Below are 27,069 nucleotides of genomic sequence, written 5' to 3'. Positions count from 1 at the left end.
CGTGGCTGTCATGCGACCGGCTATTGCAGTTAATAATACAACAGCTTCTTGCCATCTTTTGTTTCTTTTTATCGCTGTGTAACTGATTTCAATTGAAAGCCTGCTTGCGCTAGTACCGCTTGCCACGGATACCCACAATCCTTTGCGGTTTTACCCCTCAATGACGTCACATTTTCAATCTCTATATGAAACAGGAAAATACCGCCGTGTAATCCATTTCTTTCAACAAAGTAACTGTATTCTAAATACCACCTTTTTAAATGGTAACTGTAACGGAATACAGTTACTCATATTTTGTATTTTAAATACGTAACGGCGGTACATGTATTCCGTTACTCCCCAACACTGTAAACAATAATATACCAATGTTAAATCTCGCAACACCGCACGTGATTTAATCTCGCCCGCTTTGGATCGTGGTTTAAGAAAGGCATCCATCTCAGTCAAGTCGAGCAGCCGCCTCTACTTTTTTCAGTATACCAAAAAGAGGACATTGGGTGGTTGTTACATTTAAAAAAGTCTAACTTGTAATTTGAACAAAATAATTTCATGTTTCTGTGGTGAACGTAATTAAATTTATTCCAGTTTATTCACACAATCCCCTCCTCTCACTGATTTAAGTTACCATAGCAACAGGTGTGTGTAGGATCCATTCTCTCTCAGGCCTGATTTAGTCTTCTGCAGGATTTAATCATTGCAGAGCCAAAATGTAACCTGCATAAGTGGCTAACATTATTGCCAGCACTTATGCTTGTGCTGGCAGGTTTTAATTACTATGTGGTCCTGTCCTGGTGTTAAATTTTCATTACAAAATGCTTATTTCCACTTATTTTGTTACAACTTTAATGCTGCATTTGAAGCAAAATTACCATTAGCACAGTGACATGTATATATTTTCTTGAACACCATACTTTACCAATAATTATAAAGCTGGATATTAAGTCCCTTATTAGTTAGACTGTCTCAGGTGGATGAGTTATTGGGCATCTGAGCCTTTTTGACACCCGTCAACTTGGTCATTGTTACCGAAACTTGATCTCTGTCATTTCTAGAGTTATGACTTACCTGTTGTTTTATAGGACAGAAGTAATGGAGTAATTTGCCTTTTGAATTTTCCCTATCTGCCCATTCAAGGTCTAGCACATCAGTTATATGCTCTATATTGGAAATATTTCATTGCTTGTATCAAATGAAAAGGGAAAGTTAAGCATTCTACAGTGAATGCTATGAACCCAGGAGAGATGTCGGTAAGATGACCAAACCACATCCAATGGCTCCTTTCAATGTGGAGGAGTTGTGACTCTTCTCTGAGTGCCTTCTCACCCTATCTGGAAGGGTGAGAATCCATAGCTGCCTCCCACCCTTCAGAGAAAACTCATTTCTGCCGGTTGAATCTGCACTCTCATTTTTTTGGTAACTAACATTCTCCACACAAAACACTTGTAAACTGAATAGGCAAATTCTCACATGCACTTGAACACCCTTGAACGGCTAAAGAATTGGTCCAGCGTTTCATGATGAGAAGGAAATCCGCATTGTTTCTCCAGAATCCAAGGTTTGACTAATGGACCTCTCATTCAATAAATTTCAGGGGTTTTTTATTAGCAAATCACAACAGTATTCATTATAAGTTCCTTTATATTTTAAGGTAAAAATCCTACAATAATAAAGAGAAAACCCCAACAATCAGACAGCCCCTTATAAACAAGCACTTGGCAACAGTGGGAAGAAACCTCCAGCAGATCCAGGTTCAGGGAAGGGAGCCATCTGCCATGACCTGTTGGGATCGAAGGGAGGAAGACAGGAAAGCATAGACCTTCCTAAAGAGGCTGAGTGGTGTAATCCTCCTATAGTTGGAATTAGTGCTGGGCGATATGGAAAAAATGTTTATCACGATATGAATTATTTTATATCACGATAACGATATATATCACGATATACCACCTGACCTGTGGTCATCTGGAAAGTATGCAGTCTGTAAACAGCCAGTGGAGAGGGTGCAGTCTTTGATTTGAGTTACCATAAAGCATGTCGCAAATCCGGGTGCACGTAAAGCAGCACCATGTCGCAAAACCACAAGACGGAGTTTCTTTGCGAAAAATATCATTTTTTTTATACTTTATTTTCTCTTGCATAAAGTTAAGGGTATGTATAGTGAGAAGACAACACTAATATATTTGCCACAGGCTATTTAACCCTTTAAGACCTACCATAGAACCAAGTCCGCCAGAGCTTATCTTTACATTTTACATGCTGTAGTGCCATTTGTGGGAGCATTTCAAGTTGCCATACATCAATACAACCGTTATAGCCCAAATTTTAATAATATGTATGCATTAAGTCCATAGTAACTACATAAATTGCAAAAAAGTGCAATAAACTACAAAAAAATTGAAAAAATCTTTTTTTACATATATTTCTAGTTAGAGAAATTTAAGAGGCTTATCCCACATAACTGTAAATACAAAAAGTTGCACAAAATAGTTTCCAACCACGAGAAATTTATTTTGAGTGTCTTCATAGTTTTATGTTTGAGATACACTAATTTATATATACTACAGGAAAAATGAAAATAAATAAATGCAAATTTGCAAAAAAACAGCATGTGCATCAAAATAAACTATTTCCAACAGTGTAATTTGACTTCTAAGCATCCCAGAAACGATACAGAAAAGCATAAAGTCAAACATGACTTTTAAAAACACCAACATAGGCTTTGAAAGTAAAAAAAACTACATTATCCGCGAAAATGACGTCACTTCCGGTTTCGGACAGGTAATGGCGGACATGCGATAGTTGCGCTGACTTATATTCCAACATAGGAAGTGTTATGAACAGCTGATCGGATCGGCAAAGCGTGTTTCTGGAATATTATGTTTTTGTTGCTGGAAGCGCTTTTTATGCAATTTTTGCAAAGCTATATGTGGAAGGAAACCGTGACTTAGGACAAGCTAATGGAATAAGATGTAAGTACAACTCCTACGGTTTCATATGCAAAAACAATTATTGCGCTACCTTACGTGGTTCCAGTTCTACAGGGATTTAAAAATAGTTAGGTAAAACGGAGTGTGCCTGCTCCGACCAGTTGTAAAGGGTTAATGATATATTTATGTAATAATTTATAAAATTAGGGTTAGAAACGATAGAAACGATAGAAGACAAATGGCACGATAGACACTTTTCTATCGTCCACATGATATATATCGTCATATCGCCCAGCACTAGTTGGAATAGACGCGTCAGTCCCCCTTCTTGATGATGGGAATTATGAACCCAGTCTTCCAATCCAGAGGCACAACCCCACATCTTGAATGAACATTGCAGAGGCTTGTCAAGCAAAACATCTCTACAGCATCCAGGGTTTTTAGGAACAGGGTGAATCTCATCCACCCTTCTGGCCTCTGCCAGACTCCTCTACATGTCTTTTGTAAAAGAAGCAACGTCTGGGAACAAGGATTAAGAAGATCCTCAAAGTATTTCTTCTTATACATTTTCTATTCAGCAGCTTTAATTTAACATTTACTATTCACGTTTCCCATTTTGCTTTATACATATTTCCATTTTCCATCCTAATATTTGGTCTCATATCTCTACTTGGATAAATAATTAAAACAAGGATGGATTTTTCTACTGGGATTTTTTGTTCTCCATTTCACATATATAATTTTAATTTTTAAAATTCCCATCTTCATTTATTTATTTATTTTTTATTAATTTTTATTGAAAATATTTTTTTCTGTTGTTTTAGTCTTCAGAAAAAAAGCCGTTTTCATCCACATTTATATGCTGTTTCTATTTTCTGTGTGTGGTTTGTGGCTTAGCATAGGAGGGGTGGAGCAGTGAGTTCAGGGTGTGGTGTGTCAGAGGCTGACCCACACAGCTGTTCTCCATTACAGGGTCATGCCTTCCCTATTTCAGGAGGATGCTGGGATCTAACGAGAGAGCGGTGTGGTGTGCTGAGAAGGAGATGGAAGTCTGTCAAAAACCCTTTTTAATAAATCACTTGTCAACGTGCAACACCGTGTGCGTGAGTCCTTATTCCTGTCACAGTGTTGCCGAAAGTGGCTCTGAGCGTGGAGCAGCTTTGTGGATGTCTGCCATTTGCCAGGCGGTAGTGGAACATTTGAGCCTTGAGCCAGAGGACTATTGCCGGCGTTTCCAGGAGGAATAAATGGGTCTGGAGGGCCAGCCTTTCGCCTATGCTAGGGGGCTGTGTGACGTGGTGGCAGTGGCTGCAACCAATCCCTGCTGAAAGGGAGGCTTGCATCGTGGAGCTGGTGACGACAAAGCAGTTCATAGTTGGGCTCACCGCAGAGACCTCAAGGTGGGTCCGTTGCCAACGGACAGCCAGCTTGGATGCTGCCATGACCCTTGCTGAGTGCAGTGGCTCTATTACATGAAGGATGGTAATGCCCAGATACCTGGTGGTATCTGGCTGGTGGCTCTCCGGCCTTTTAAGTTCAAGGTAGTCTAAGGTGGTCCATCACTGGGTCATGCTTTTCCTATTTCATGAGGATGAATGGACCTGACGAGAGAGCAGTGTGACGTGCTGAGCAGGAAAAGGCAGTTCAAAAGCTGCACGAACAAAGTGTGTCAAAAACCCTTATCAATAAAACACCTCTCAACGTGCAACACCCTGTGGGTGGGTCCTTATTGTGGTCACACTGTGATACTATGTCAATTGAATACATTGAGATGGGTTTAATTTCTAAATACAACAAACCCAATATTAAATATTGCATTTTCTTGTGTACTTACAACCTAACATAACCTAACATATTCACATGGTTCACGATTTAAAGCTTGTCATCTTCTAATCAGAGGCCTCCAGCCCATTTGTCAAAGTGTCATTAGGCAAGCTACAAATCCTCAAACTGCTCAGAATGAAGGCACAGATAGAAGCAATGTATTAATGGCTGAATGTGGTTGCATTCTTAGTTAGAAAAGTCCTGCATAAGTTCAAATTTAAGAAGTTATATTCACTATCTATCCATCCATCTTCTTCCGCTTTATCCGGGGCCTTGTTGCGGGGGCAGCAGCCAAAGCAGAGAAGCCCAGACCTCCCTCTCCCCAGCCACCTCCTCTAGCTTGTCCGGGGGAACACCAAGGCGTTCCCAGGCCAGCCGAGAGATATAATCTCTCCAGCGTGTCCTGGGTCTGCCCCGGGGCCTCCTCCCAGTGGGACATGCCCGGAACACCTCACCCAGGAGGCGCCCAGGAGGCATCCTTGTCAGATGCCCGAACCACCTCCGCTGGCTCCTTTCGATGTGGAGGAGCAGCGGCTCTACTCTGAGCCCCTCCCAGATGGCTGAACTTCTCACCCTAGCTCTAAGGGAGAGGCCAGCCAACCTTCGGAGGCAGCTCATTTCCGCCGCTTGTATCCGCGATCTCGTTCTTTCGGTCACTACCCACAGCTCGTGACCATAGGTGAGGGTAGGGATGTAGATCGACCGGTAAATTGAGAGCTTCGCTTTTACGCTCTGCTCTCTCTTCAGCACGACGGACTGGTGCAGCATCTGCATCACTGCAGCCGCAGCACCAATCCATCTGTCGAGCTCCCGCTCCCTCCTCCCATCACTCGCGAACAAGACCCCGAGATACTTGAACTCATCCACTTGGGGCAGGAACTTGTCCCCGACCTGGAGTGGGCACTCCACCCTTTTCCGGCTGAGAACTTTTCAACTGTCAGTGGCATCATAGCCCCTCTAGCCTAGGTAGAAGATAATCAACTCTTAATGATGTACTCATAAAGTTATCTTAAATATAATTGTTGACTGCTACCCCGTGACTGTGCTATGGGACTTTAGTTCCAATAGGTCTATGGGTAGTTGATTTCTCCAGTTGTAAGTTACCATTTAACAACATTTTCTAATGTTATTCACTGTAATGAATTAATTTAAATTCTAGCTTAACAAAAGTTTCCAACTATGATGTTAATTTAGAGTAATATTCCAGAATTACATTTTTACATGGCTCTTTGTCTTTGTTGTCATCAGGGGGACCAGTGCTTCCATTTCTTCCAGTTGAAAAATATTTCATTCTGTGGTTGTCATCCAAAATACAGCAGGTGAGTCAAATGCTTTAGATGGCTTGTATTACAATTCCCTCACCTCGTGAGAGATTAGTTAACTTTTATGAACATGAATCTTTTCTGTGTGCTGCTTGCTCTGTTGTTGTTCGTCCTGCAACAGGCTTAATTATACCTTGGGAAATAATTGTTTTATTTGCACTGCAGGTACTTTGGCTTCATCACCAAGCACCCTGACCAGCAGCGCTTTGCTTGTCATGTCCTGATGTCACAAACAACTTTACATCCTTTAGCAGAATCTGTCGGGTAAGTCCTACTCTACTGTGTTCGGCTCTGCATTTAATTCAATTATATTTAAGATTCAATGCATATGACTGTCCTATCTATGGACATGCTGCAGAGGGATTATTACTTCTGTAGACACTAGCTTATAGTGTGTTATGATTTCTATCAGGGTTTCAAACTCTGACAGATGAAAGCTCTGAGAAAGTAGTGTCTTTTTAATTGTTTTATGGGGGAAAAAACACATCACCGAGGTTAAGTACAATTCACTATGGTCACTATGGTGTCCAGTAAGTAACAGGGCAAGGCTGATGTTGGGAGGCTTTTATTAGCTACAGTTTTGTTTTTATCCTGAACAAAACAACATGGAGATATAACCTGTTTCCAAAAAAAGATGTTAGGCTGTGTAAAGATAAATAAGAAAAAATATAATTACAGTTTTTTTATTAAAAGAACCTGGTACAGTGGAATATTTTCCAATGTTACATTACAACCTTATCAACAACAAAAGTGCTGGAAGCCCAGGAGGCCAGTTGTAGTTTTAAAAGCTAAACGTTTTCGTTTTCATGCTAGATATGAGATTTTAAATACCCAATTAATACCTATATAGCATTTATACAGTAGCATTTCTGGATTCCTTTTATGTCTCATTATTTCTTTGCCATGTAGAGTTTTAACTTGCATTAGTGGCTGATGGGAATGGTCTTCACTGGCACCGATTTTCATGAATTGGCCTGTGAAATGATTTCTACAACAGAACTGTGTTAAATGCAGAAACCTGCGGGCCTTGACTACTTGGTTAGGTTCAGGAAATAAAAACATTAGACAATAAAAACTATTTTGTTAGGTTTATAAAAGGATCGTGTTTTGGGTTCAAATATAACAGCTGCCATGTCATTCAAAGAGCTTTTTTCTCGATGAGTTCCCTTTGAGGATTCTCAGCAGCACATTCACACAATATATTTCTGTTGAAATATATTAGGTTTAAAGCTGATTTTAAAACAATTTTTGTTTATGTACACAAAATAAGTCTTTCACATTTTGCCATAACACTGGCTGGACCATTAAAACAAGTCAGTCTGGCTTGTAGCTTGTAAATCAACCATTTCCAGTGACCTGGTCTGCTTGGTTATGAAATCTTTTGTGCTATTTTTCCCAACAGGAGGGCATTCCAGCAGTATTACAAGGAGCACGTCGGCTACTCCTGTCCCACAGAAGACATCTTCATTGAATAATGCCTCCTGTCCGTCCATTCTATGAATTTAATATTCACTATGTGCATGTAAGCCTGGTCTTATATACCACCAACTGGATTACCAATATATCTTCTTTGCATGGTGGGTTATTTCTTTTCTAAGCTGCATCCACTAATACAGCAAGCTTCTCCTTCTTTTGGCCATATCACAATATGAATAACTCTATGGATTGATAGGGACACGTGGGATTTTTCACGCCACAGAAAGTTACCAATAGTTAAACAGAGATATTGAATATTAATGCATTTTATTTGCAAAAATTATCTTAATTAACTATGCATGGATATTGCATATATACAGACTACCTTCAGAGCTACTCTAACCCACAAAGCCAAATCTCAGCAACTACAAATGTTGTTAGAAAAAATCTGAATCATCTTTCTGATATTAGCAATTACCATACAAACAATCTGGCACCATAGAAACATGTCAATATCTGTCAATGATTGTAAGCAATCTAATGAGACAATGTTTAAATAACAGTGTTAGTCGTTGAATCACATAACATTATAGGAGCTCAAATAAAACACATGAGTAAAATCTCATAAGATTTAAAGTAGTGGTCCTAAAAACTAGCTGGAAGTGCAGCTTCTGATTTTATTTGATTAAACAACCTTTGAAGTACATATTTAAATGTTCAGAGATACATATATTTAACTTTAGCTCATAAGTTCTGGGCAACAAAGCTTTAAGCAGAATAAAAATTAAATTATATAACTTAAATATTTGTTAGATTGTTTAAGAGCCTTAAAATTTAAGAGCCAGGTCGCTGTGGTTCAGGTAGGAGAGCAGGTGTCGACCAATTTGGTTGATAGATCGAGCCCTGGCTCCTCCAGTCCACATGTCAAAGTATCCTTGGACGAGACACTTAACCCCAAGTTGCCCCTGATGCATCTAGAAGCACTAGATAAAAGTGGTGTGACTGTGTGATTGGGTGAAAAAGACTTGTGGTAGAAAGTCCTTTGAGTGCTCATATTGAGTAGAAAAGAGCTATATAAGTACCAGTCCATTTAACACTTAAGTGATGTTTGCATAGGTAATCATGTATGACTTTTTAGGGTTAGTATGGAGTTTAATGAAAACAAAAATTTTAAATAAATTCTTCCTGAACTTGCAAAGAGTGCGCAAAAGAAAATAATCACTTTGATGATTGATCAAACAACCACAAATAACAGCAAAATCACCCGAAAGAGACTTCAAATAGTCACAAAACAACTACCAAGAGACGCAAGACGTAGGTGAGAGAACGTTTAAGTGTATTTAGGGGCTCATAGTCTCAGGATGAATCTATGGTCACCAGCCATTAGGATTCATGCTGTGGAAAGCATGATCATTTGTTTAAACTCACATGGCAGTCTGTCCACTATTTGTATAGTCTATGAAACTGATGGGTGACACCGTTCAACAAATGGAAAAACAAAAAAATCTGGTTCTTCTAGTTAAACAAATCTAGAGATGTTACTGCTTTTCTCTTTTAGAGTGGGGGAAATATTATCTGATGCCCTGCTGAATTTTTAAAGCTTACTCACTTATAAAGAAATGAACACTCTCAAATGTTTATGGTAGTTTCATTTTAATGGAGAAAGAATGACACACAAAAATCCAGAATAAAAACATAAAAGTTCTAAATGTATTTGGACGCATTGAGTGAAATATGTATTAGATTTCCAAGCCGTTTTCTAGTTACCTCAAATGTTGGATATTGGGAATGTCATTACTCCAGAGTTGAGTGCATTCTTATAGTAAAGTCAGAAACACAAGGAAAAACTTTTTTTCGTCTTAGGACGGTTGAGCCTTTCATGTATCGTTACCAATACAATACAGTACTTTTTTTGCACTTTAAAACCCAACTGCAGCAACACTGGCTGTACGGATTAAAGATTTTACAGTTTTTCTAATGTTTGATGTTCACTGCCATCATCTTGGACTGTTAACTTGGGGTTAATGGGGCTGCGCTGACGAGGTGAGGCAGTGTTCCAGTTGAAAATTCCACAAATTCAACTTCTGACTTGTGGACATGAAAAACAACATGTATAAAGGCTAATTTACACTGCCTGTAGCCCTGCTCTCAAAAACTGACATAGCTGTAACTCTGTATGTGTGGCTGGTTTTAAGAAAGAAATGCTTAAAGTTCAAGTTTTTAGAATATGTGTAGCGCCATCTTGTATCAGTTACAGAACATTACATCATCGGGTTGGTTGGAGTCAACAGACATTGCATTAGTTTATGTTAGCTAACTAGTAACACAACCAATAACTCAGGGGAAAATAAGGACTGTAAAACTTTTGTGCTGCTTTTCCTCACCAGGCCTGAACTGTGCAGTCAGCTGTTAAAACAGTTTCTCACAAGGTGTGATCTGCACTATTTTATGTAATAATATTCTCTTTTCCCAAGCACATCCAAACAGGGTTTTTTTTGTCACACCACAAACATAACTATGTTTTTTTTTTACCAAAACACGATTGAAAATCTTAACGTCCATCAGCATGTCCATAGGAAAATTTTTTTAAAATCTCCACTAGTGCTGTCAGCGTTAATCTCATTAAAATGACGTTAACGCCATAACCGCATTAACGCGGCAAATCTCCGTTAGCGAGTAAGCGCAGGTCGCCCCGTGCGTGGGGCTGCATGGCATCAACGCATTAGCACGGTTAGTTCGTTAATGCATTAGCGCTGTGCAACCCCACACACAAGGCGATCCGCGCTTACTCGCTAACGGCAATTTGCCACATTAGTGCGGTTATGGTGTTAACGTCATTTTAACGAGGTTAACGCTGACAGCACTAATCTCCACATTACACTCCCCCTCACTAACGTTTGGGCTTCACTTTTCTTCACTTCTAATATGAAGAAATCCAGTCACTGAAATGATGTGAGGAAATAAAAAAGGTTTCCAAATAGTGTGGCATTTCTTCCTTGGAGCCTCCATTTTTTGTTTGTTTGAATTTTGGTTTTTGTCCATCACACACATCGACCTATTTTTCCTGCAGTTCATGGGATTCCCAATCGTGCTTTGGTAAGAAACGCAGTTATGCTTGTGGTGTGATTCGCATGTAGTAACCTGTTATGCTGTAAACTGTCTGGATGTGCTTGGGAAAAAGAGAGACTCTTTTATTGCATAAAATAGTGCCGATCGCATCAGCTGATTGCGCGATTCTGTACACCCAGCCAGAGGAGGAAAAATCAGAGTTTCTTACTCCAGCTTGTCCGTCCAGTGAATCATCTGTCACCTGACTCAAAAACAGACTCTCCTCCACACTGTCCTCATTCAAAAAGTGCTTTGCAAACCCGAACATTACGACTAACAGTTCTATTTCCCTGTTTTAGTGTAGCTAGCCAAACATCGAAGAGCCAGTTACTGCTAAAGACAGACAGTGAAAGTGGACAGTATATGCTTAATTTCTTAACATAGCAGGAAAGTGATCCCCTCAAACTGATTTTTAGCTTTAGTGCTTTTAGTGCATTTATTATCCCCTCAGTTATTGGTTGTGTTACTAGTTAGTTAACATAAACTAATGTAATGTCTATTGACTCCAACAAACCGATGATGTCTTGTTCTGTAATGGCACAAATGGCACTAAAAATGTTCTTTAAACTTTAACGTTGAGCACTTATTTCTTCAATAAATAACTCCAGATACACAGACAGAGTTACATCTATGTCAGTTTTTTGACTTCTGGGCTCGATGGTATAAATTAGCCTTTATACATGTAGTGTTTCATGTCCACTTTAAACTAAAATGCACTTTTAGTACTTGGTAGATAACTCCTTATTGGCAAGCACAGCAGTAAGATGTTTCTTGTAGTTGGTCACCATTTTTTCACACATCTCAGCAGGGATTTTGCGCCCACTCCTCTTTACAGAAATTCTCCTAATCCTTTAATTTTCTTGGCTGCCTGTTGGCAACTTGAAGCTTCAGTGCTGATTCTCTCTACAGATCAGATTTATAGGATAGCGGTCTAGAGACTGGCCCCTCCATGATCATAATGTTCTCCTTTTTTAGCCGCTCTGTTGTTTACTTGTTTGTATTTAGATCATTTTCATTCTTTAAGACCCATGTACAGCCGATCTTCAGTGTTCTAACTCAGGGAAGAAGGTTCTCATCCAAGATCTTACAGTACAGCCCTGTCCACTGGCCCACTCAATGTGATGAAGTAATCCTGTACCCTTAACAGCGAAACAGCACCAATGCACAATGCTCCCATTTTCATTGCTTGACTGTAGGTATGGTATTCTTTGGGTCATACTCTGTATTTCTCTTCCAGCAAACACAGTGCGTTTAACTGTCACTAAACACCTCAATATTGGTTTCATCTGACCACAGTATTTTCTCCCAATCCTTCTCTGAATCATTTAGATGTTTGCTGACAATCCTACGATGGATCTGTACACGTGCCTTCTTAAGCAGGGGGACTTTGCAGATGTAGAGGATTTACAGTGTAGTGTGTTACCAGTGGTGTTCTGAGCCCCAGACCAAGGGCCATTAATAGTCATTTTATATTTCTTCCATTTTCAAAAAATTGTACAAATAGTTGTGACCTTCTTACCAAGCTTCTTGCTGGTCTTGTAGCATATTCAAGCTTTATGCAGGTCTACTGTATTGTCCCTTTGGTCTTTCCCTTGTTAGTGGAGAGGCTGGAATTGAAGAAATTGTTTTGGTGGACAGGATTAATGTATAAACACAGCAAGTTGAGACCAGGAGTATCTCCAGTGTACTGAATGATTGATTTATTGTGGTTTGTGTGCCACGTGGGCACTCAGAAATCTGTGGGACCCAGAATTCTTACTGGGTTGTAGGGGATCAAATATTTTTTTCACTCAGGGACATGTAAATCAATTTAGGACTGTTTTTTTCCCTGGATTTTTGGTTGACATTCTGTTGCTCTCCATTTGAATGAAACTGACATAGAAATCCAAAACTGTTCATTTCTTTGTAAGTGAGAAAATGTACATGTTCAGTAGGGATTCATTTAAATATTTGTATGCCACTGAACACTTAGACCACACTTTGAGCTCCAGGAACATAGTCATTAATTTTTAAACAAACTGAATAGTTAGTAAAACAAGAAACTAGTGCATGAATGCTCTTTCTTCTTATTAAGATTTGATGTAACTGAGTGATACAGGCACTTGAGTTCAAATGATAACGCTTTATTTTACAAGTTTTATATTTTCAAGCTAATGTGGTAAAAACAAAAGACTATAAATTACAAGGATATTTTTTTAAACCCCTCAAACCCCCTTTTAAACACTTTCTACTTTTCCCCCATTCTTTCTTATTTTCTCTGTAGTCATTCACAACTTAAAGTAGGATTTAAAAAATAGCTAATCTATTCTACCTGCTTAAATGATTATGTGCAATGATGATCATCTCAGTGGCGTAACTACATTCTTTTGATCAAACGAAATTCTTTTGACAATCTTTGATTCAAGTTTATTTTAAAGATTCCCCCTGCAGTTTCCAAGACAGTATTTTAAAGGATAATAAAAACAAAAAACATTTCTAAAACTATAAACTGTGTATTTTCTGATCCTCAGACATGACAGTCTACTATTGATGATCTTTGGAGTTCTTGTAAAGATGTCTCATTCGTCTTTTTTGCTGCTTTCCTTTTTCTTCCAAATGTGGCTCAACTTCAATTCTTCATGCAGCTTTCTTTGACTGCGCACTGATGTACTTGATGCAGACTAATGGGAAAGACTGCATTATTTTAAGCTGAGACATTTTCTGTATTGCTTAAAGCATACATACTCAACCCTTGCTAACAGTTGGAGCTTTAAGTTATCAAAAAGGAGGTAGAAAGTGGCACATGTGGTTTCACAAATGGAAGCCACATGTGCAGGTCACGCTAGGTGGTTGGGTGGTGTGGACACCCAAGTTTATGAATGTGATAACTTGAGCACAAGGTGACGTAGAATTTTGAAATTCATGCCATAGGAGCACGTACTAAAAATCTCAGATGAGTTAGAATCTCAGTCAATCTTCAGTCAGAAGTAAAGTTTTCTGAAAATCCTGTGAATGCGACAACTTAAGAACAAGGGTGATGGAGGATTTTTCGCAAACCACTAAATATCTTGGACAAGAATGAATCTCAGTGACCTCGACCTCAAGGTGAAGGCCAGAGGTCAACTTTTCTGAAAATCTTTCTGAATGCAATAATGCAAGAAGGAATTCACCCAGGATTTTGAAATTGATACGATTGGTGCATCTTCTAAAACTCTCGGACAAATTTGAATCATGGTGACCTAGACCTTAAGGTCAGAAGTCATTTTTTCTGAAAATTCAAACTTATACAATAGGGGGCTCTACTAGGAGGCTGAGGTGGTAGCAGTGGCAGGTGCCAGCATTTTCTGTTCTAGGTGATGTTTCACTTTCTTACTGGGGTAAATCACCATGATACTTGCTGACCTCATATCACTTTTGCAGTGGTGACTAAGCCTATTTATAAATTATGTTTTAATACTAATCCTTACTCTCTGACCCCTAAACAATGTTTATGTTTTATAAGTGCAATTTTTTAAGCTGTAGTTCATAGTTAATTGTTAATCTTGTGGTTTTGCACACAGAACAAAAAACAAAGTAAATGACATTTTGTTGCAGATTAAAATTACATGCAGCAGTATTTAATATTTTTTCCAAATCACCAGACTAATACACGAACATGCCTGTGGCAATGTGACTCACAGTTTTGATTCTTCGAGCTGTAGACCCTGTTTAAGGATTTGAGACAAAACATTAAATCTAAAACCAGAATTCAAAGGTAGTCTACTTACAAATTTCATATGAGGTCAGCAAGTACAGTGTAGGTGTCCTGTTTTAGGATCAGATATCAATGCCAGTAAAACAATAAAATTCTTTGTTACAGTGAGAAAAAAAATCAAGGAATAAGTTTTCATCTAAAAGTTATTTTTTATTACTGATGCTCATTAAGGAAACAAAGACAGTTTATGCTAGTAAAAATCTTCCTCTTTTTAATGCACAGAGGTCCAAGTGACCTTGCAGGCATGGTAATGCTATTTTCTGTAGAAGTCAGTAGGCAGTGATTTTATACCTCTCGATCACCAATCAGGATTTTAACTTACAGGTTAGATTCACAGCATACGTTACCGTGGCGATTTACCCCAGTAAGAAATGCACCGCCTTCATAGTGCAAAACACCCAGGGTGAAACCTGAAGTTCCCTGGATAAGCTGAAATCCTGCTTCCTAGTTTAGGCCTCTGGTCATATAAAATGTAGACAGCTGTTCTGCCACCCAGATGTGGCAAAAATCTACTTACAGGATAAGATCAGGAATTTGAATCTTTGGTCTTCTATTATATGTATATGAAATAAAACGATTTGAGCAGATTAAGCCAGTGGAAATAAAGGTGGAAAAGTTTTACACTATATCAGAGCAACAGTGCCTTTTTTTTCTATTTTATTTTCTGGTGTAATGATGATGGCTTTCCTCTTTGTCACAGAATCGAAATAGAAACTACAGCCAGTTACAGACAAGCAGTCTTGTAGCTGGACAGGACTTTAGAAGAGGGACAGAGAGGGTGGAGCTCTTATTAAGGAAGGCATATAACTGTATGGACGATCCCCGACCAAAAACAGACATTAAAAGCAAAAATTCTGGGGACTGAAAATAGGCATCTTTCTGCTATTATAGGTGGTGTGTTTTGCCCAAATATTAGAAAAAGACAATCAGTGCTTCATCTTGGACTCCTCATGCTGTCACTCTTCTTGTATGGGCACTTCTGCAACTTGTCCGTGAGATTCACTAGTAGGAGCATTGCAGCTGCTGTCCTAACACAGTAATCTCAGTGATCTATATGGTCCTCTTTGCATAAAACCTGAATTTTTCAGGACAACCAAAACAAAGTGGCCTGCATCAAACACACTGTGTCACACCATTCTTGGCTTACATGTTTGTTTCAAGAATTACATTTGCATTACACAAAATATATAAGACAGCAAACTTTGTTTGTTGGTTAAGTCAAATATGTACGACTGTGGCTGTCATCTTAGCTGCATCATGGTGAGAGGCTGTACCAGAAAGTGCCCTATGTATTCCACTTCTGTGATTCTAACGCCATGGAGATCAAGTGCACATAACTCAGTATAGATATATCCTGTATAGATGTTTGTATAGAAGTTATTATTGTATGCTGCTGGTTTGACAAAAACCTGGGTGTGACACTGCATAATATCAGTGTTGTAAAACAAAGTCAAGATGATGCTGGTGGTGGTTCTTGTCAATAAATCATGTTTACAACTTAATTTCAAAGCAAGACATGTTTTTTTCATAAAATATAAAATGTGTTCAATTTCAAGAAATATTTATTGCACGAAGTTTGTGTGCTACTTTCAGACCTGATACTTTTGATATGTATGTTACAAGAATACAGTTGAATTATTCAGTTTTGACATACACTTTTTTTTTTTTTCTGGTTTCGCAGATAGAAAGATAACATTGAATGATGTTTAGTTTTCATCTGAATCATCATTGTGGTCCAGATTGAAATCTCAGTGCTAAATAAATGTTGAATCAGTGTTAAAATACTGATGAAACTGACAGTGTAAAAGTAATGACACTGAAATAACACAGATTCAAAGTTGACCTGTTATAATTAATTAATGATCTATTTACAGTTGACCAGGTGACAACAATGATGCTCAAATGTCATGGATTTATAGTTGACCAGAAAATTAAAGCTATTATCAGATGGACTGTTCCATCGCAACCCTCTCAAAGTGGTACATCCCATCTCTCCACCATTGAAACATCATGGATTTATGGTTGACCGGGAGACATTACTACACCCCAGAGATATCCTCTGTAATACATCAGGTAAGCATTCACTTATTTTCTTCTATTTCAAATATATTTTTAACCAACTATATTTTATATATGTTGTCGAACACTCAGTACAGTGATACATATTGTAGATGTGTAATTTAAGCATATTATGTTAGCTAGGGTGAGTTAGAGAAAGGCAGAACTATATATTAAGTAGAAAAACTTAAATCTGAACAAAGTATCCTCTTTCCTTATTTTTTCATATTAGTTTTTTATTTTGTTTTCGTTTTGCGGATAGGGGCGACTCATCAAATGGAGGCAGTGACAGTTCTGAGTTCTCCTTTACCTACAGGCAGTTCACAGTTAGGATCCAGACCAGGTGGAGGCAGGACACCATTCAACGTTTGATGAATTCACCAAAAACTATTTAATTATTAAACTATTAAATGACAGCTGGGATAGGCTCCCCACGACCCTGAAAAGGATAAGCAGAAGCGAATGGATGGATGGATGGTGAAGTTGTCTGTTGTTTATATGTTAGAGCCTAGTGTTTAATAGTAGAGTTAAAAATGTTTTCATCAACATCCTTATATCAATTTATACGACATTAGACAAGAAAATTACATTATTTTGAAGTATTGTAAGTAATTTGTTTTGTTTAACATCACTTGAAATGCCACTTATGTCCTCTTGATCTTTAGTAGTGGCGTCCACATTGCTTCAATATTAACTGAGGGTGCAAAAAAGATCGTATTTGTATTCGTATTGTATCTTTATTTTGAACATGTTAAATTAATACAACAACAACAACAACAGAGAAAAAAGAGACAAACAAAGCAAAAAAAAATGGAAAAAAAGGGATAATAATTATAAATAACTTACATGTTCAAAAAGGAGTAGGACGCAGCATAAGCTTATTTAATCCCACCACCTTTCCACTATTTAGTAACTAATAGTCAACCATTTTATCTTCCTGTTTATCTTCCTATTCATCAAAATTTCTGGGCCATGTGTAATATTAGTTGGGCCATGTGCAATTCCTGAGCTGGGCCTAACACCTCATAGGAATCAGGCTTTGCTTAGGCGCTTATGATGAACTGATATACTGTTTCTAAGATAATTTGGTTGCAGTGGTAGCAATTATTTCCTTGGGGAAACACTTAGTGCATGCAATAAGTGTCCCCATGTGATTGTATTTATTTGGGGTTTGTTTGTTTGTTTGTTTGTTTGTTTGTTTGTTTGTTTGTTTGTTTGTTTGTTTGTTTGTTTGTTTGTTTGTTTGTTTGTCAAAGAAACGCACCTGTAAGTTTCCTGCTGGTGAGAGCAAGTTATCCGGTGATTGTTACTAACAGCCACAGTTTGCTTTTTACAGTTCTGTAACAGCTTCATGGGTGGGACACATTGTCCAAGAGTGATCTTCTGTCTCCTACCACCTGCACTGGCTCGAGGGGGCGTCCTAGGACAGAACTGGCCTTCCTGATGAGCTTATCCAACTGCTTCCTCTCAGCTGTAGATAAGCTGCTGTTCCAACCAATGACAGTAGAAAACAGACAACACCATTTTTGAGAGAGTTAAAAAAAAAAAAAAAAAAAGGTCTTCAGGAGCACCCCCTACACTGCAGAAGATCCGAGTCTCCTCAGCAGGTAGAGTCTGCTCTGACTGTTCCTGTAAAGAGCATCAGTGCTGTGACTCCAGTCCAATTTATTGTTCAGGTGAACACTCAGGTATTTATGTAGTGATCAGAAATACACAATAAACGTTGAGGCCTTGAGCCTACTCAGCCAAATTATATCTGATTTATTTATTTAAAGGGTTTACAACAAAATTAGACCATCTGACTCCTTAATTACAATAATTAGAATACATTGTTTACATCCCTGCTTTTAATTGCAGTTTTTCCAGTTTCTGTAAAAAGCACAAATATACAGCACTTTTTGTACATTTTTATTAATTATCCTACTCTGTTGCACAGCGGGGTTTTGAATCTGAGTATGCTATTTAAAGTGTAAATATGCCCTCTACAGTCTTATTTATTTTCTGCTTGTTTTTTATTTCATCTTTCTTCTTTGCATGCTCTATCTGCCGGTCACTTTGCTACCTGGATTTCCCCAGTGAGGGACAATAAAGGATATTTCTATTCTTTTTTTTGATCGTTCTTCCAGAAGCACATTCGTGAGGTCAGACACTGATGCTGGACAACAAGGCCTGGCTCACAGTCTCTGCTCTAATTCATCCCAAGGTGTTCTATCGAGTTGAGGCCAGGACTCTGTGCAGGCCAGTCAAGTTCTTCCACACCAAACTTGCTTGTCCATGCCCTTATGGACTTTGCTTTCTACATTGGTGCACAGTTGAGGTGGAATGGGACGTGGCTGTCATCAAACTATTCCCACAAAGTTGGGAGCGTTTGTCCAAAATGTCTTGGTATGCTGTAGTAATAAGAGTTTCTTTCACTGGAGCTAAGTGGTCGTGCCCAGCTTGTCAATATGCAGAACCATCACCCCAATAGTCTTTCTGTTTAAAAGGTACAGTCTCTGATCCTATGAATATTACCAGTTAGGCAGTGCAGAGCCTGGATGGCGGTGATAGGCGATGGGAATCGTACCAACCAAACACACTTGTTGCAGCAGCTCTCCTCTCAGTACCCTTGGACTAGGTTTAATTAAGTGGTCTGGAGAGCAGTCCCAGGGGATCTGTTGTTTTTAAACCTCGAGTAACCTGTAAGAGCTATTTATAAGATGTAAACTAATAGTCAGATTTTTACCTTTCCTGTTTAGAATGGGAACATATAGACTTTTTGAATGCAGGATGTCTTTTTAAAGAAATTTGGGAGTAAAGCAAAACTAAATTTAAATAATAAAAGCAAAATAATCAAATCACCTTAATTGTATTTATCTAATAAACCTAATCTGTGCTAATTTTGATTTTATTTCTGATCTTTGAGGGGAGTAAGACTAAAGAGAGACTGGGCACGCCTTGGCCAAAAACACAATGATCTTTCATTAATGCTGATAATGACCCAACAAGAAAGCAGTATCCCCTGGAAATTCAACTCCTCTGGAACACTTTTACCTTCTCCACAGATGTAATGAGAGGTACACCAGGTTAACTTGAAACTCTTCTAATTCCCTCTTTCTCAACAAAAACTCCTGAAGAACAACCCCTGGACTGTACAGCAGTAGAGATGTGTTCCCTGAAGTGATGCTTCTCCATCTGCCAATCCAGTACAATTCATGGTTCAGGGGTGGCTGTAGCTCAGGAGGTTGGTGGTTTGATCGCTGGCTGTTCCAATCAACACAGCAAATATCACAATATACACTTTCCCATTCAATTTTATTTATACACTGTAAGTTCACAGCAAAGTCAAGGTGCTTCACATACTAAGGTAAACAACCTACAGAATTAGAGAGAACCCCAACAATCAGATGCCCTGTATGAAAAGCACTTGGAGTAAGAGACCTCCAGCAAAACCAGGTTCAAGAAGTGGGAGTCATCTGCCTCGACAGGTTGGAGGGTGACGGGAAAGAGCAACAAGAAAAGTAAAAGTATGTCGTTTTGCATCTTTCAAAGTTGCAAGGCCTTGTTGCTTAACAAGGTCACAGAATTTTATTCTGTATGCAGTTTTGTGTTTACAGTAAGTTTGTAGATGTATTTTTTTCCACATTGCTCTTGTGATAAACAGCCTCATACAAACATGGTTACATATACAGAAATGGAACGATATTCATATAATGCTTTCTGCTTTTCTAGTCTTATTGACTAAAAAGCATGCTACAAGACAGGTTTGTATTATATATTTACTATTTTTGGATGCAGATGTGTGTGTATTGATGTTTGGAACTCATCTGGTTCCTTGTTTTTTGCATTCTGCACAGTTTGAGCCACAAACAGATTCATCAATAAATTATAGTACAGTAGTACAGCTTAATTCTGTATGTTTTCTAATGCATGTTAGACACATCCTGCTTTCTTTAATATTATTTGCATTATTTACAATTGTAAAAGTTAGAAGGACGTCTTCTTCTTCTTCAGTCCTGACACACTGTCGATTTTCAACAGGCGTTCCTTTAAGACAGCAGGCAACAGGTCACTAAGTTGTCAGAGATCAGTTTTCAGATGAATCGGTCTCTTCAGTGGAGCCGTCACTCTCCACCTCCATCCTCCTCCTGTGGTGGATGTTCCTCCTGGGTGATGCCTTCTTCTGCACTTCCTTTAGCCCCCCCACAGCACTACTGCTACTGTTACTGCTAGGACTTACTACGATTTGAGCAATCCTGGACAGCAAGAGAACAAAAGATTACAATTAAAAGAAGAAAAGAGCAAAATGGGGAAAAAAGCAAAGTTAAAGTATGTAGAGATTGTACTGGAGCTCTATTACATTTGAACAAGAGAGTAGCAGCAGAGTAACTGTTTTCATGCCAGTGAACAGAAGTCTGACAATATCAGAATCAGCAGCTTGGACATTAATTAGATTTTGACCTTTGAAACCCACAAATTTACATATAAAAGATAAACCAGGAACTTTGAGCAATCCCGGACAGCAAGAGAACATCACTGCTGTGATTTTTCAAAAATTGATAAGTGTTAGCCATTATTGACATAGACATTGAAATGTATAAAAAATTATAAATTATATTATTCAAGGGAGTTCATTTTTCTTGTTTTATAGCCTTGTGCCGCTGAGGGGTTTAATTTCAGATTACTTTGATGCTCTTTGCTATCAATCCAATCTACCTTACTACAATCTATACTAACTTTATACTGTCTAGGGGTTGAAAAGCAGCTCTGAAAACTCTTGTAGCATCTGCTTATAAAATGTAGAATTCAGTTCGCTTAATCCTCAATAAGAGTAAAACAGAAACAACACAGGTCAGCTGAAAATAGTACAAATCAATTTTTTCTGTTGTAAGCCTACTGAGGAATCCCTCACTTGTCATATAACACATTAACACCTGGTTACAGCTACCTAATATATGGGGTAATGTTCCTGTTGTTGATATGTTTATTACTATGTGCATAGATGTGCAGTCTCACAGTTTGTCCAGTTCCTGGTCCATCTCTGGGTCAATGAGCAGCTCTGCCTTACTGGGTAACACTCCTGCAGAATCAGGGAAACGAAAAGGTTCAAAATTCAAACATTTGAAAGCACCACTAATGTAATACAAACCAAATGGACTGATGTAATGCTTATGCACTGTGTGTCAATAAGACCCAGTGTCTCATTGACACACAGTGGTGGTTGAACCCACCAATAGTTTGGTTGATGGCCTCTTGTTTAGCCAGACTCATAAGGAAGCTGTAGTAAGAAATTCTGTCAGTTTGCTTCAGGATTTCCCTCATACATGACCTGGGCGGATGACTGCACACACACACACACACACACACACACACACACACACACACAAATAATGACAAATCAGTACTACAACTGGCACTGAAATTGCTGTGTGGTGAGGTTGGAATATTTTTGCAAATATTTAGTGTATACGCACAAAAACGCAGTGATTTATCAACATTTTTGCGCCACAATTTTTTCGTACTTCACAAACAGGAGTTTGTGTATGGACAAAATACAGCCTTACTGTCTTAGGAAATTTAAACACGCGTCTTTAAAATGAATACTTTTTTTAAAAATTCATCATTATTATTGCCTTTTGGTCATTATTTATTAGTTTATATATTTTTTTTATTTACAGATTACAATTAAAATTTAAAAAATGAAGAACCTAAATACTGGCCTAGACGCACTAGATGCAATGTGAAAATCCTAAGTTACTTCCTTAAGTAATCGCATTCACAAGATTTTAAGTGAATTCTGACCTTGACCTTAAAGTCTAATGGTAGGAATTTGAAAATATTACATCAGCTTTGAGAGTTATCGCCTTCACAAGATGTCTACATGAAACTAAAAGAATATAGTGGTGAGTGAGAACTGAAGTGTTTACCTGTGTTTGGACCTGTCGCACAGGGCGTCTATACACTGAACCAAAGTGGAAGGCTCCACCCCATCTTGTGGCTGCTCTTCTTTGTTGTTCTCCTCTGTAGACACAGATGGGATCTGCTCGATGGAGGTGGATGTGGGGACGATGACAGTGTTGGGACTCTTACCTGCTAGCAGATCTTGGTAGATTACCAGCACACAGTCCAGGAACTCTACAAACACAATGGATGAATTTAATGCACGTTTAACTTCTACAAAAACAAATCACATTATTAACATTATTACATACATTTTATTAATTTTGTATTTATTGTTATTACTATATTTTTATTATTATTGGTTTGTTTATTCCCTCGGGTGAAATAACTGAGAGAATGGGTTAATAAAACCTATTTTCTCAGTTATTTTATCCTTTATTATCCAATTTAATCAAATCTTTACATTCTTATCTGTTACCCAAGTTAAATATTCTCTTTTTCTAGGCTACTTATTTTTTCAGTTAGTGGTGAATTCTTTACCCCCCTTAGTTTATTACACAGTCGTTATGAATGAGTCCCTTTATTTTATTAACCCATATTACCATTCGGTTCCCTGGATTAACATTAATCCGCTCCCTTTGTTAATTTTTTCAGTCTGTTTCCTAAATTTCCTATTTCATTAACTAGGTTCTCTTCATTTAATAATCAGTGCACATGAATTATTACCATTTTCCCTTATTTTCTCTATATAATCCTTTGGGTTTTTATTCTGTTCCTTCAGTTTATTGATCCTTTCCCTCCCTAAGTTCATTAATTTGCTCTCTTTAATTATTCTTTTCATCACTTGGCTTATTACCTTGGTAGTAAAACTGCAGCTGGAAAGCATAAAGAAAATCAGAGAAAGACATCAGACAATCGATGGTGTCGTCCATCACAGCAATTCTAGAGGAGGAGAGAACAGCAATCATTACCCAGAAACTTTCAGCCTGTTAAGATCTGTTGTGTTCAAAATGTGCTACATTGAAAATGTGCTCAAATGAATTACACAGGATTATATATTCTGCAAAGCACTCAGGTTTCATCTTGATGTGAAATAATCAAGATGAAACCTTGGGAAGTTACTCTTTTGCTGACCTGGCGGCACTCTGAACCAACACCACTGGAAAATCTGGACACAGTAACTGCAGCAGGGACCTGTATTCCAGCATGGAGAGCAAGTCTGGAACACAAGACACAAAACATATGTTGGCTACAAATTACACAATGACTAACCACCAGTTTTAAACAGAAAACTCATGACAGCACAAACCTGTAACACATAAAACTGTCAGTGACAACTAAAACAATAATGTAACACTTATGACATAAACATAGTTTTATATCTATTTTTTTTATTAATTACAAATACACTGACATCAAAAACTTTGTCTCTTTGATCTGCAAGGATTTGTAAATTCACTGATTTTGAAAAAGCATGTTGTTTGAGGTCACTGCAACCACATCAAGAAGAAACATTCAGCATCACCCAGATTTAACTCCTCCTGTGTCTATTTAATGTCTATGTCTACATTTACCAGCTTCCTAAGTATACCATAATAAACTTTAGATCTAGTCAGTGTGTCCTGCTGGGATGTTTCAAGAGTACAGGGCTATTTGGTCCCTGTACAACTGTATTCACACTTATTTCTAGTGGGTGATGGAATCTCCCAAGGCTGCTTTGACTGATTTTGTCCATGATTTTTATGGACAGAGTTTTAAGGTCAACAGGTCCAACCAAAGGTTGTAGTGTGTCAAGGTTGGTAGTCTCAGAATCTCATGTCCGATTTTTACAAGTGATGCTCACTCAGTTGTCTTCATTAAGGCTCAGGTGGTAGAGCAGATCATCTAATAACCGGAAGGTTGGTGGTTCGATCCCAGTCTGCCCTAGTCTGCATGCAAGATGTTAGTCCCATGTTGTTCTCTGGTGTGAATGCATGTGAATGTTAGACAAAAAGCACTTAGAAACAGCATAGAGAAAAAGTGCTTGTGTGAATGGGTGAATGAAACAAGTTGTGTAAAGCACTTTGAGCTCAGGCAGAGTACACGGGCGCTATATAAGAACCAGTCCATTTACCATTAATCATTAAGAGATACCCTCCAGCTCGGAGGATTCCAGAGTTTGGTTCGAAGTTAAGTGTTAAGTGCCTTGAATGAGAATTAGGACCACAAACTGTGAGGCCAGAGTTCTCAGTCTTAACCCAGAGTGCACATTCTGGGTTAAGAAAAAGTTGCTGTCCCAAGTGGTTAGGTCTTAGTATCTCAGGAGAGTGACAGATGAGTAGGTCTGTCATCAGCAGTACTGTACATCAGCAGTAGCACTGTACCTCATAGCAATAACATCCTGAGAGTGAATCCAGGCTGGGATATTTCTGTCTGTAGTTTCCATGTTATTTACTATGACTACATGGGTTCCCCCCAGGGGTACTCCAGCTTCATTTCACAGTCCAAAGACATTATTGTGTTCTCACCTCCACTTTTGCCAATCTGTCTGTAGCATTTCCAGAATACTCGAATGAAGGATGCTCTGTTATGTGGAGTGGCCTGGATGTAGTTAAACTCTCTGAAGAGGACGTGGTTACTGTTCTTTACACTGCTGAAACTACAGAGACATTACAAACCCAGATATATTATATATTTCTCACACACACACACAGACACACAAATTTACTCAATTGCTCTCTGTGATTAATGAAGTCTCTCTGACTCTGATCTGTCTTTATAAATAACTTTCTGTCAGGACAAGGAAGGCAAGCAGTGTTAAAGCTCCCCGCCTGTCTATTAGCATGTGCATCCATCCTTTACATTACTGCCACCTTGTGACCACACGAAGCTAGAATTGCTGCAGCTCTCTCTGGTTTGAGGGCGTGTCCATCTCCCGTAACACTGACTTGAGCTGGGCAAGCTGAGAGGCTAGCAGCTTTTTTCTGGTTGTTTTGCGCATGTGCACTTTGGATAAACTGCTAGTCTTTAACAGTAAACAGATGGGAGACCAGTGTGCGAAACAAGCTGCCGCTGGCTCAGCTTTCACTGCTCTGACACCAGTAATGAACTGTGCTTTGTCTGGAAACACAGCCACCATTACCCTGTAAAATAGCTTCAGTCAGATTCATCATAACAGATGAGTTTCTTCTTGGTAACCACCTTGGCCAAAATGTGTAATGTAGAGAATATGGTGTGAGAAAAAGTTGTTTTTAACTTCTTTAGTACTGTGACAATACTCAAGATGGGATAGTAGCTCTGACCATGTCTGCTCTAATAAAACAAGGGAGTTAACCAGGCGTAGACTCAGCAGCGTTTTCAGATTAGCATCTATAAGATTTCCCGAATGTAGATTTTTTCATTAATATGTTTAATTCCCCAATAGACATATGCACAAGCTTTTTAATTCAACTGGGTTTTTTTTATTATTAATGTATTTTAATACACTTAAAAAATGATGATGAAGGACTGTGAAACTGAGCTCCTAAACAACAATTTCTTTTTCAGAGATTAGATTTTTCAGAGATATGTGATGCTCACACAACAGCCACACATATGATGAATATGATACTGTACATTAGGGCTGCAGCTATCGATGATTTCAGTAATTGAGTAATGTATTGATTATTCCATCTATTAATCAAGTAATGAGATAAGATAACTTATTCCACTCTCCGTGTTCCAGATACTTGATCCACAGATTCATCATTTTCACAGACTTTTCCTGTCTGTCTGTCACTGTGTAATGCAGGATTAAAGACCTGGGGGGGGGGGGGGGGGGGGGGGTCTCCAGCTCCTGCAAATGCATGTAAGAATCAATATGATCTTCAGGCAACAATGAAGATAGTATTGATACGTATAGCCTATGCATTTGCACGAGTTGGAGATGATAATCCTTTTAAACCGTATGACACACTGGCAAACAGTGACAACCATTCCTTGAACATGACGATGTAACACCAAGTACACGGAGAGTGGAATTCGTAAACAAATCTAAGTAGTTAACGTAAAAACCTGTTAACCTGAAGCACCGGAGCTGCAGTCTCACTGTTTCAACAACTGTGTGGAACCTACTATTCAGCGAAGTAGCGGATCACTCCGAACTGGTTGTATTCCTCTTTGTGTTCTAGCAGCTGGATCACAGCATCATTCAGGTAGAACAGCACATTGCTGTCCGCTGGAACACAGACACACACAGAGATTATAAAGTTAGCCTAGGAGCTAACTGACACAGCTAACAACACACGACCTACCGAGATACTGATCAGCGGGAACCGTGGGGTTCAAACGGTTCATTCTGCTCTTCCTAGAGAAACCCACTGAAACAAGACTTAATAAATACGCAGCTATAATCGGTGAACAGTGCAGCTATTTACTGTACGTACACTGTGTTCTTATTACTCTGAATTTTGTTAGCTAGCTGTCCTAACATGGTGAGCTGGTGGACTTCCATGGAAACCGCCGGATGTTGTGAGTTACATTAATCAGAGCCCCTCGAACAATACTACTTACAAAGATTCCGCTTTGAGAGCAAATGTTTTACAGAATTTAAGAGCTTAAAAAACTGAGAAAAATTGGAACTTGTATTTTGAAATTCTCACGTGTACAGATTTTTTTTAACACACTTGTGTTTTTAATTTACAGTTACAGAAAAATATTCACAAATGTGTAGATTGATATTTTCACAAATAGAATAGAATAGAATAGATCTTTATTGTCACTGTTACAAGAACAGTGAAACACAGTTTGCATCTCTCCGTTGGAGACATTCAGATTCTTTTAGGAT

General features: G+C 38.5%; 2 protein-coding genes across 4 annotated transcripts in view; one reads left to right on the top strand and one right to left on the bottom strand.

Annotated features, from left to right (window-relative positions):
- The window catches only part of mapk8ip1a (mitogen-activated protein kinase 8 interacting protein 1a), a 30,545-nt gene extending 20,433 nt beyond the window's left edge, over positions 1 to 10,112 (top strand). Inside the window, exons 10-12 of the mRNA XM_063479011.1 lie at positions 5,997 to 6,067; positions 6,236 to 6,334; positions 7,473 to 10,112. Coding sequence (XP_063335081.1) covers positions 5,997 to 6,067; positions 6,236 to 6,334; positions 7,473 to 7,545 — 243 coding nt within the window. The 3' untranslated portion in view covers positions 7,546 to 10,112. The remainder of the gene's footprint in view (positions 1 to 5,996; positions 6,068 to 6,235; positions 6,335 to 7,472) is intronic.
- Positions 10,113 to 19,671: 9,559 nt separating this feature from the next.
- On the bottom strand, positions 19,672 to 26,742 carry cstpp1 (centriolar satellite-associated tubulin polyglutamylase complex regulator 1). Of its 3 annotated transcripts, XM_063480904.1 has the most exons (10): positions 26,537 to 26,742; positions 26,358 to 26,460; positions 24,773 to 24,903; positions 23,400 to 23,484; positions 23,122 to 23,207; positions 22,455 to 22,499; positions 22,292 to 22,385; positions 21,596 to 21,705; positions 21,381 to 21,444; positions 19,672 to 20,620 (listed from the first exon to the last, which is right to left on the bottom strand). In XM_063480904.1, exons 1-10 carry the CDS (start codon positions 26,577 to 26,579, stop codon positions 20,452 to 20,454), a joined length of 930 nt encoding a protein of 309 aa, XP_063336974.1. In that variant the 5' UTR covers positions 26,580 to 26,742; the 3' UTR covers positions 19,672 to 20,451. The 3 variants fall into 3 exon arrangements, with proteins under 3 accessions (XP_063336974.1, XP_063336973.1, XP_063336975.1); XM_063480903.1 differs by having other exon boundaries at positions 22,292 to 22,499; XM_063480905.1 differs by lacking the exon at positions 19,672 to 20,620 and having other exon boundaries at positions 21,377 to 21,444; positions 22,292 to 22,499.
- Between the last annotated feature and the right edge of the window lie 327 nt (positions 26,743 to 27,069).

Source organism: Pelmatolapia mariae, linkage group LG7 (assembly GCF_036321145.2).
Source record: "Pelmatolapia mariae isolate MD_Pm_ZW linkage group LG7, Pm_UMD_F_2, whole genome shotgun sequence".
Taxonomy (NCBI): Eukaryota; Metazoa; Chordata; class Actinopteri; order Cichliformes; family Cichlidae; genus Pelmatolapia; species Pelmatolapia mariae.
The sequence above is the reverse complement of the archived record's forward strand: the minus strand, read 5'-3'. Positions and strand labels throughout refer to the sequence as shown.

Bases quoted from the DNA above. Each gene is read 5' to 3' on its own strand.
- cstpp1 (XM_063480903.1), bottom strand. From the start codon at position 26,579: ATGAACCGTTTGAACCCCACGGTTCCCGCTGATCAGTATCTCG. The intron at 24,904-26,357 runs GTAGGTTCCACA...ATGTCTCTGTAG, and splicing joins ATCCGCTACTTCGCTGAATA to TTTCAGCAGTGTAAAGAACA. The intron at 23,208-23,399 runs GTCAGCAAAAGA...CTCCTCCTCTAG, and splicing joins TTGGTTCAGAGTGCCGCCAG to AATTGCTGTGATGGACGACA.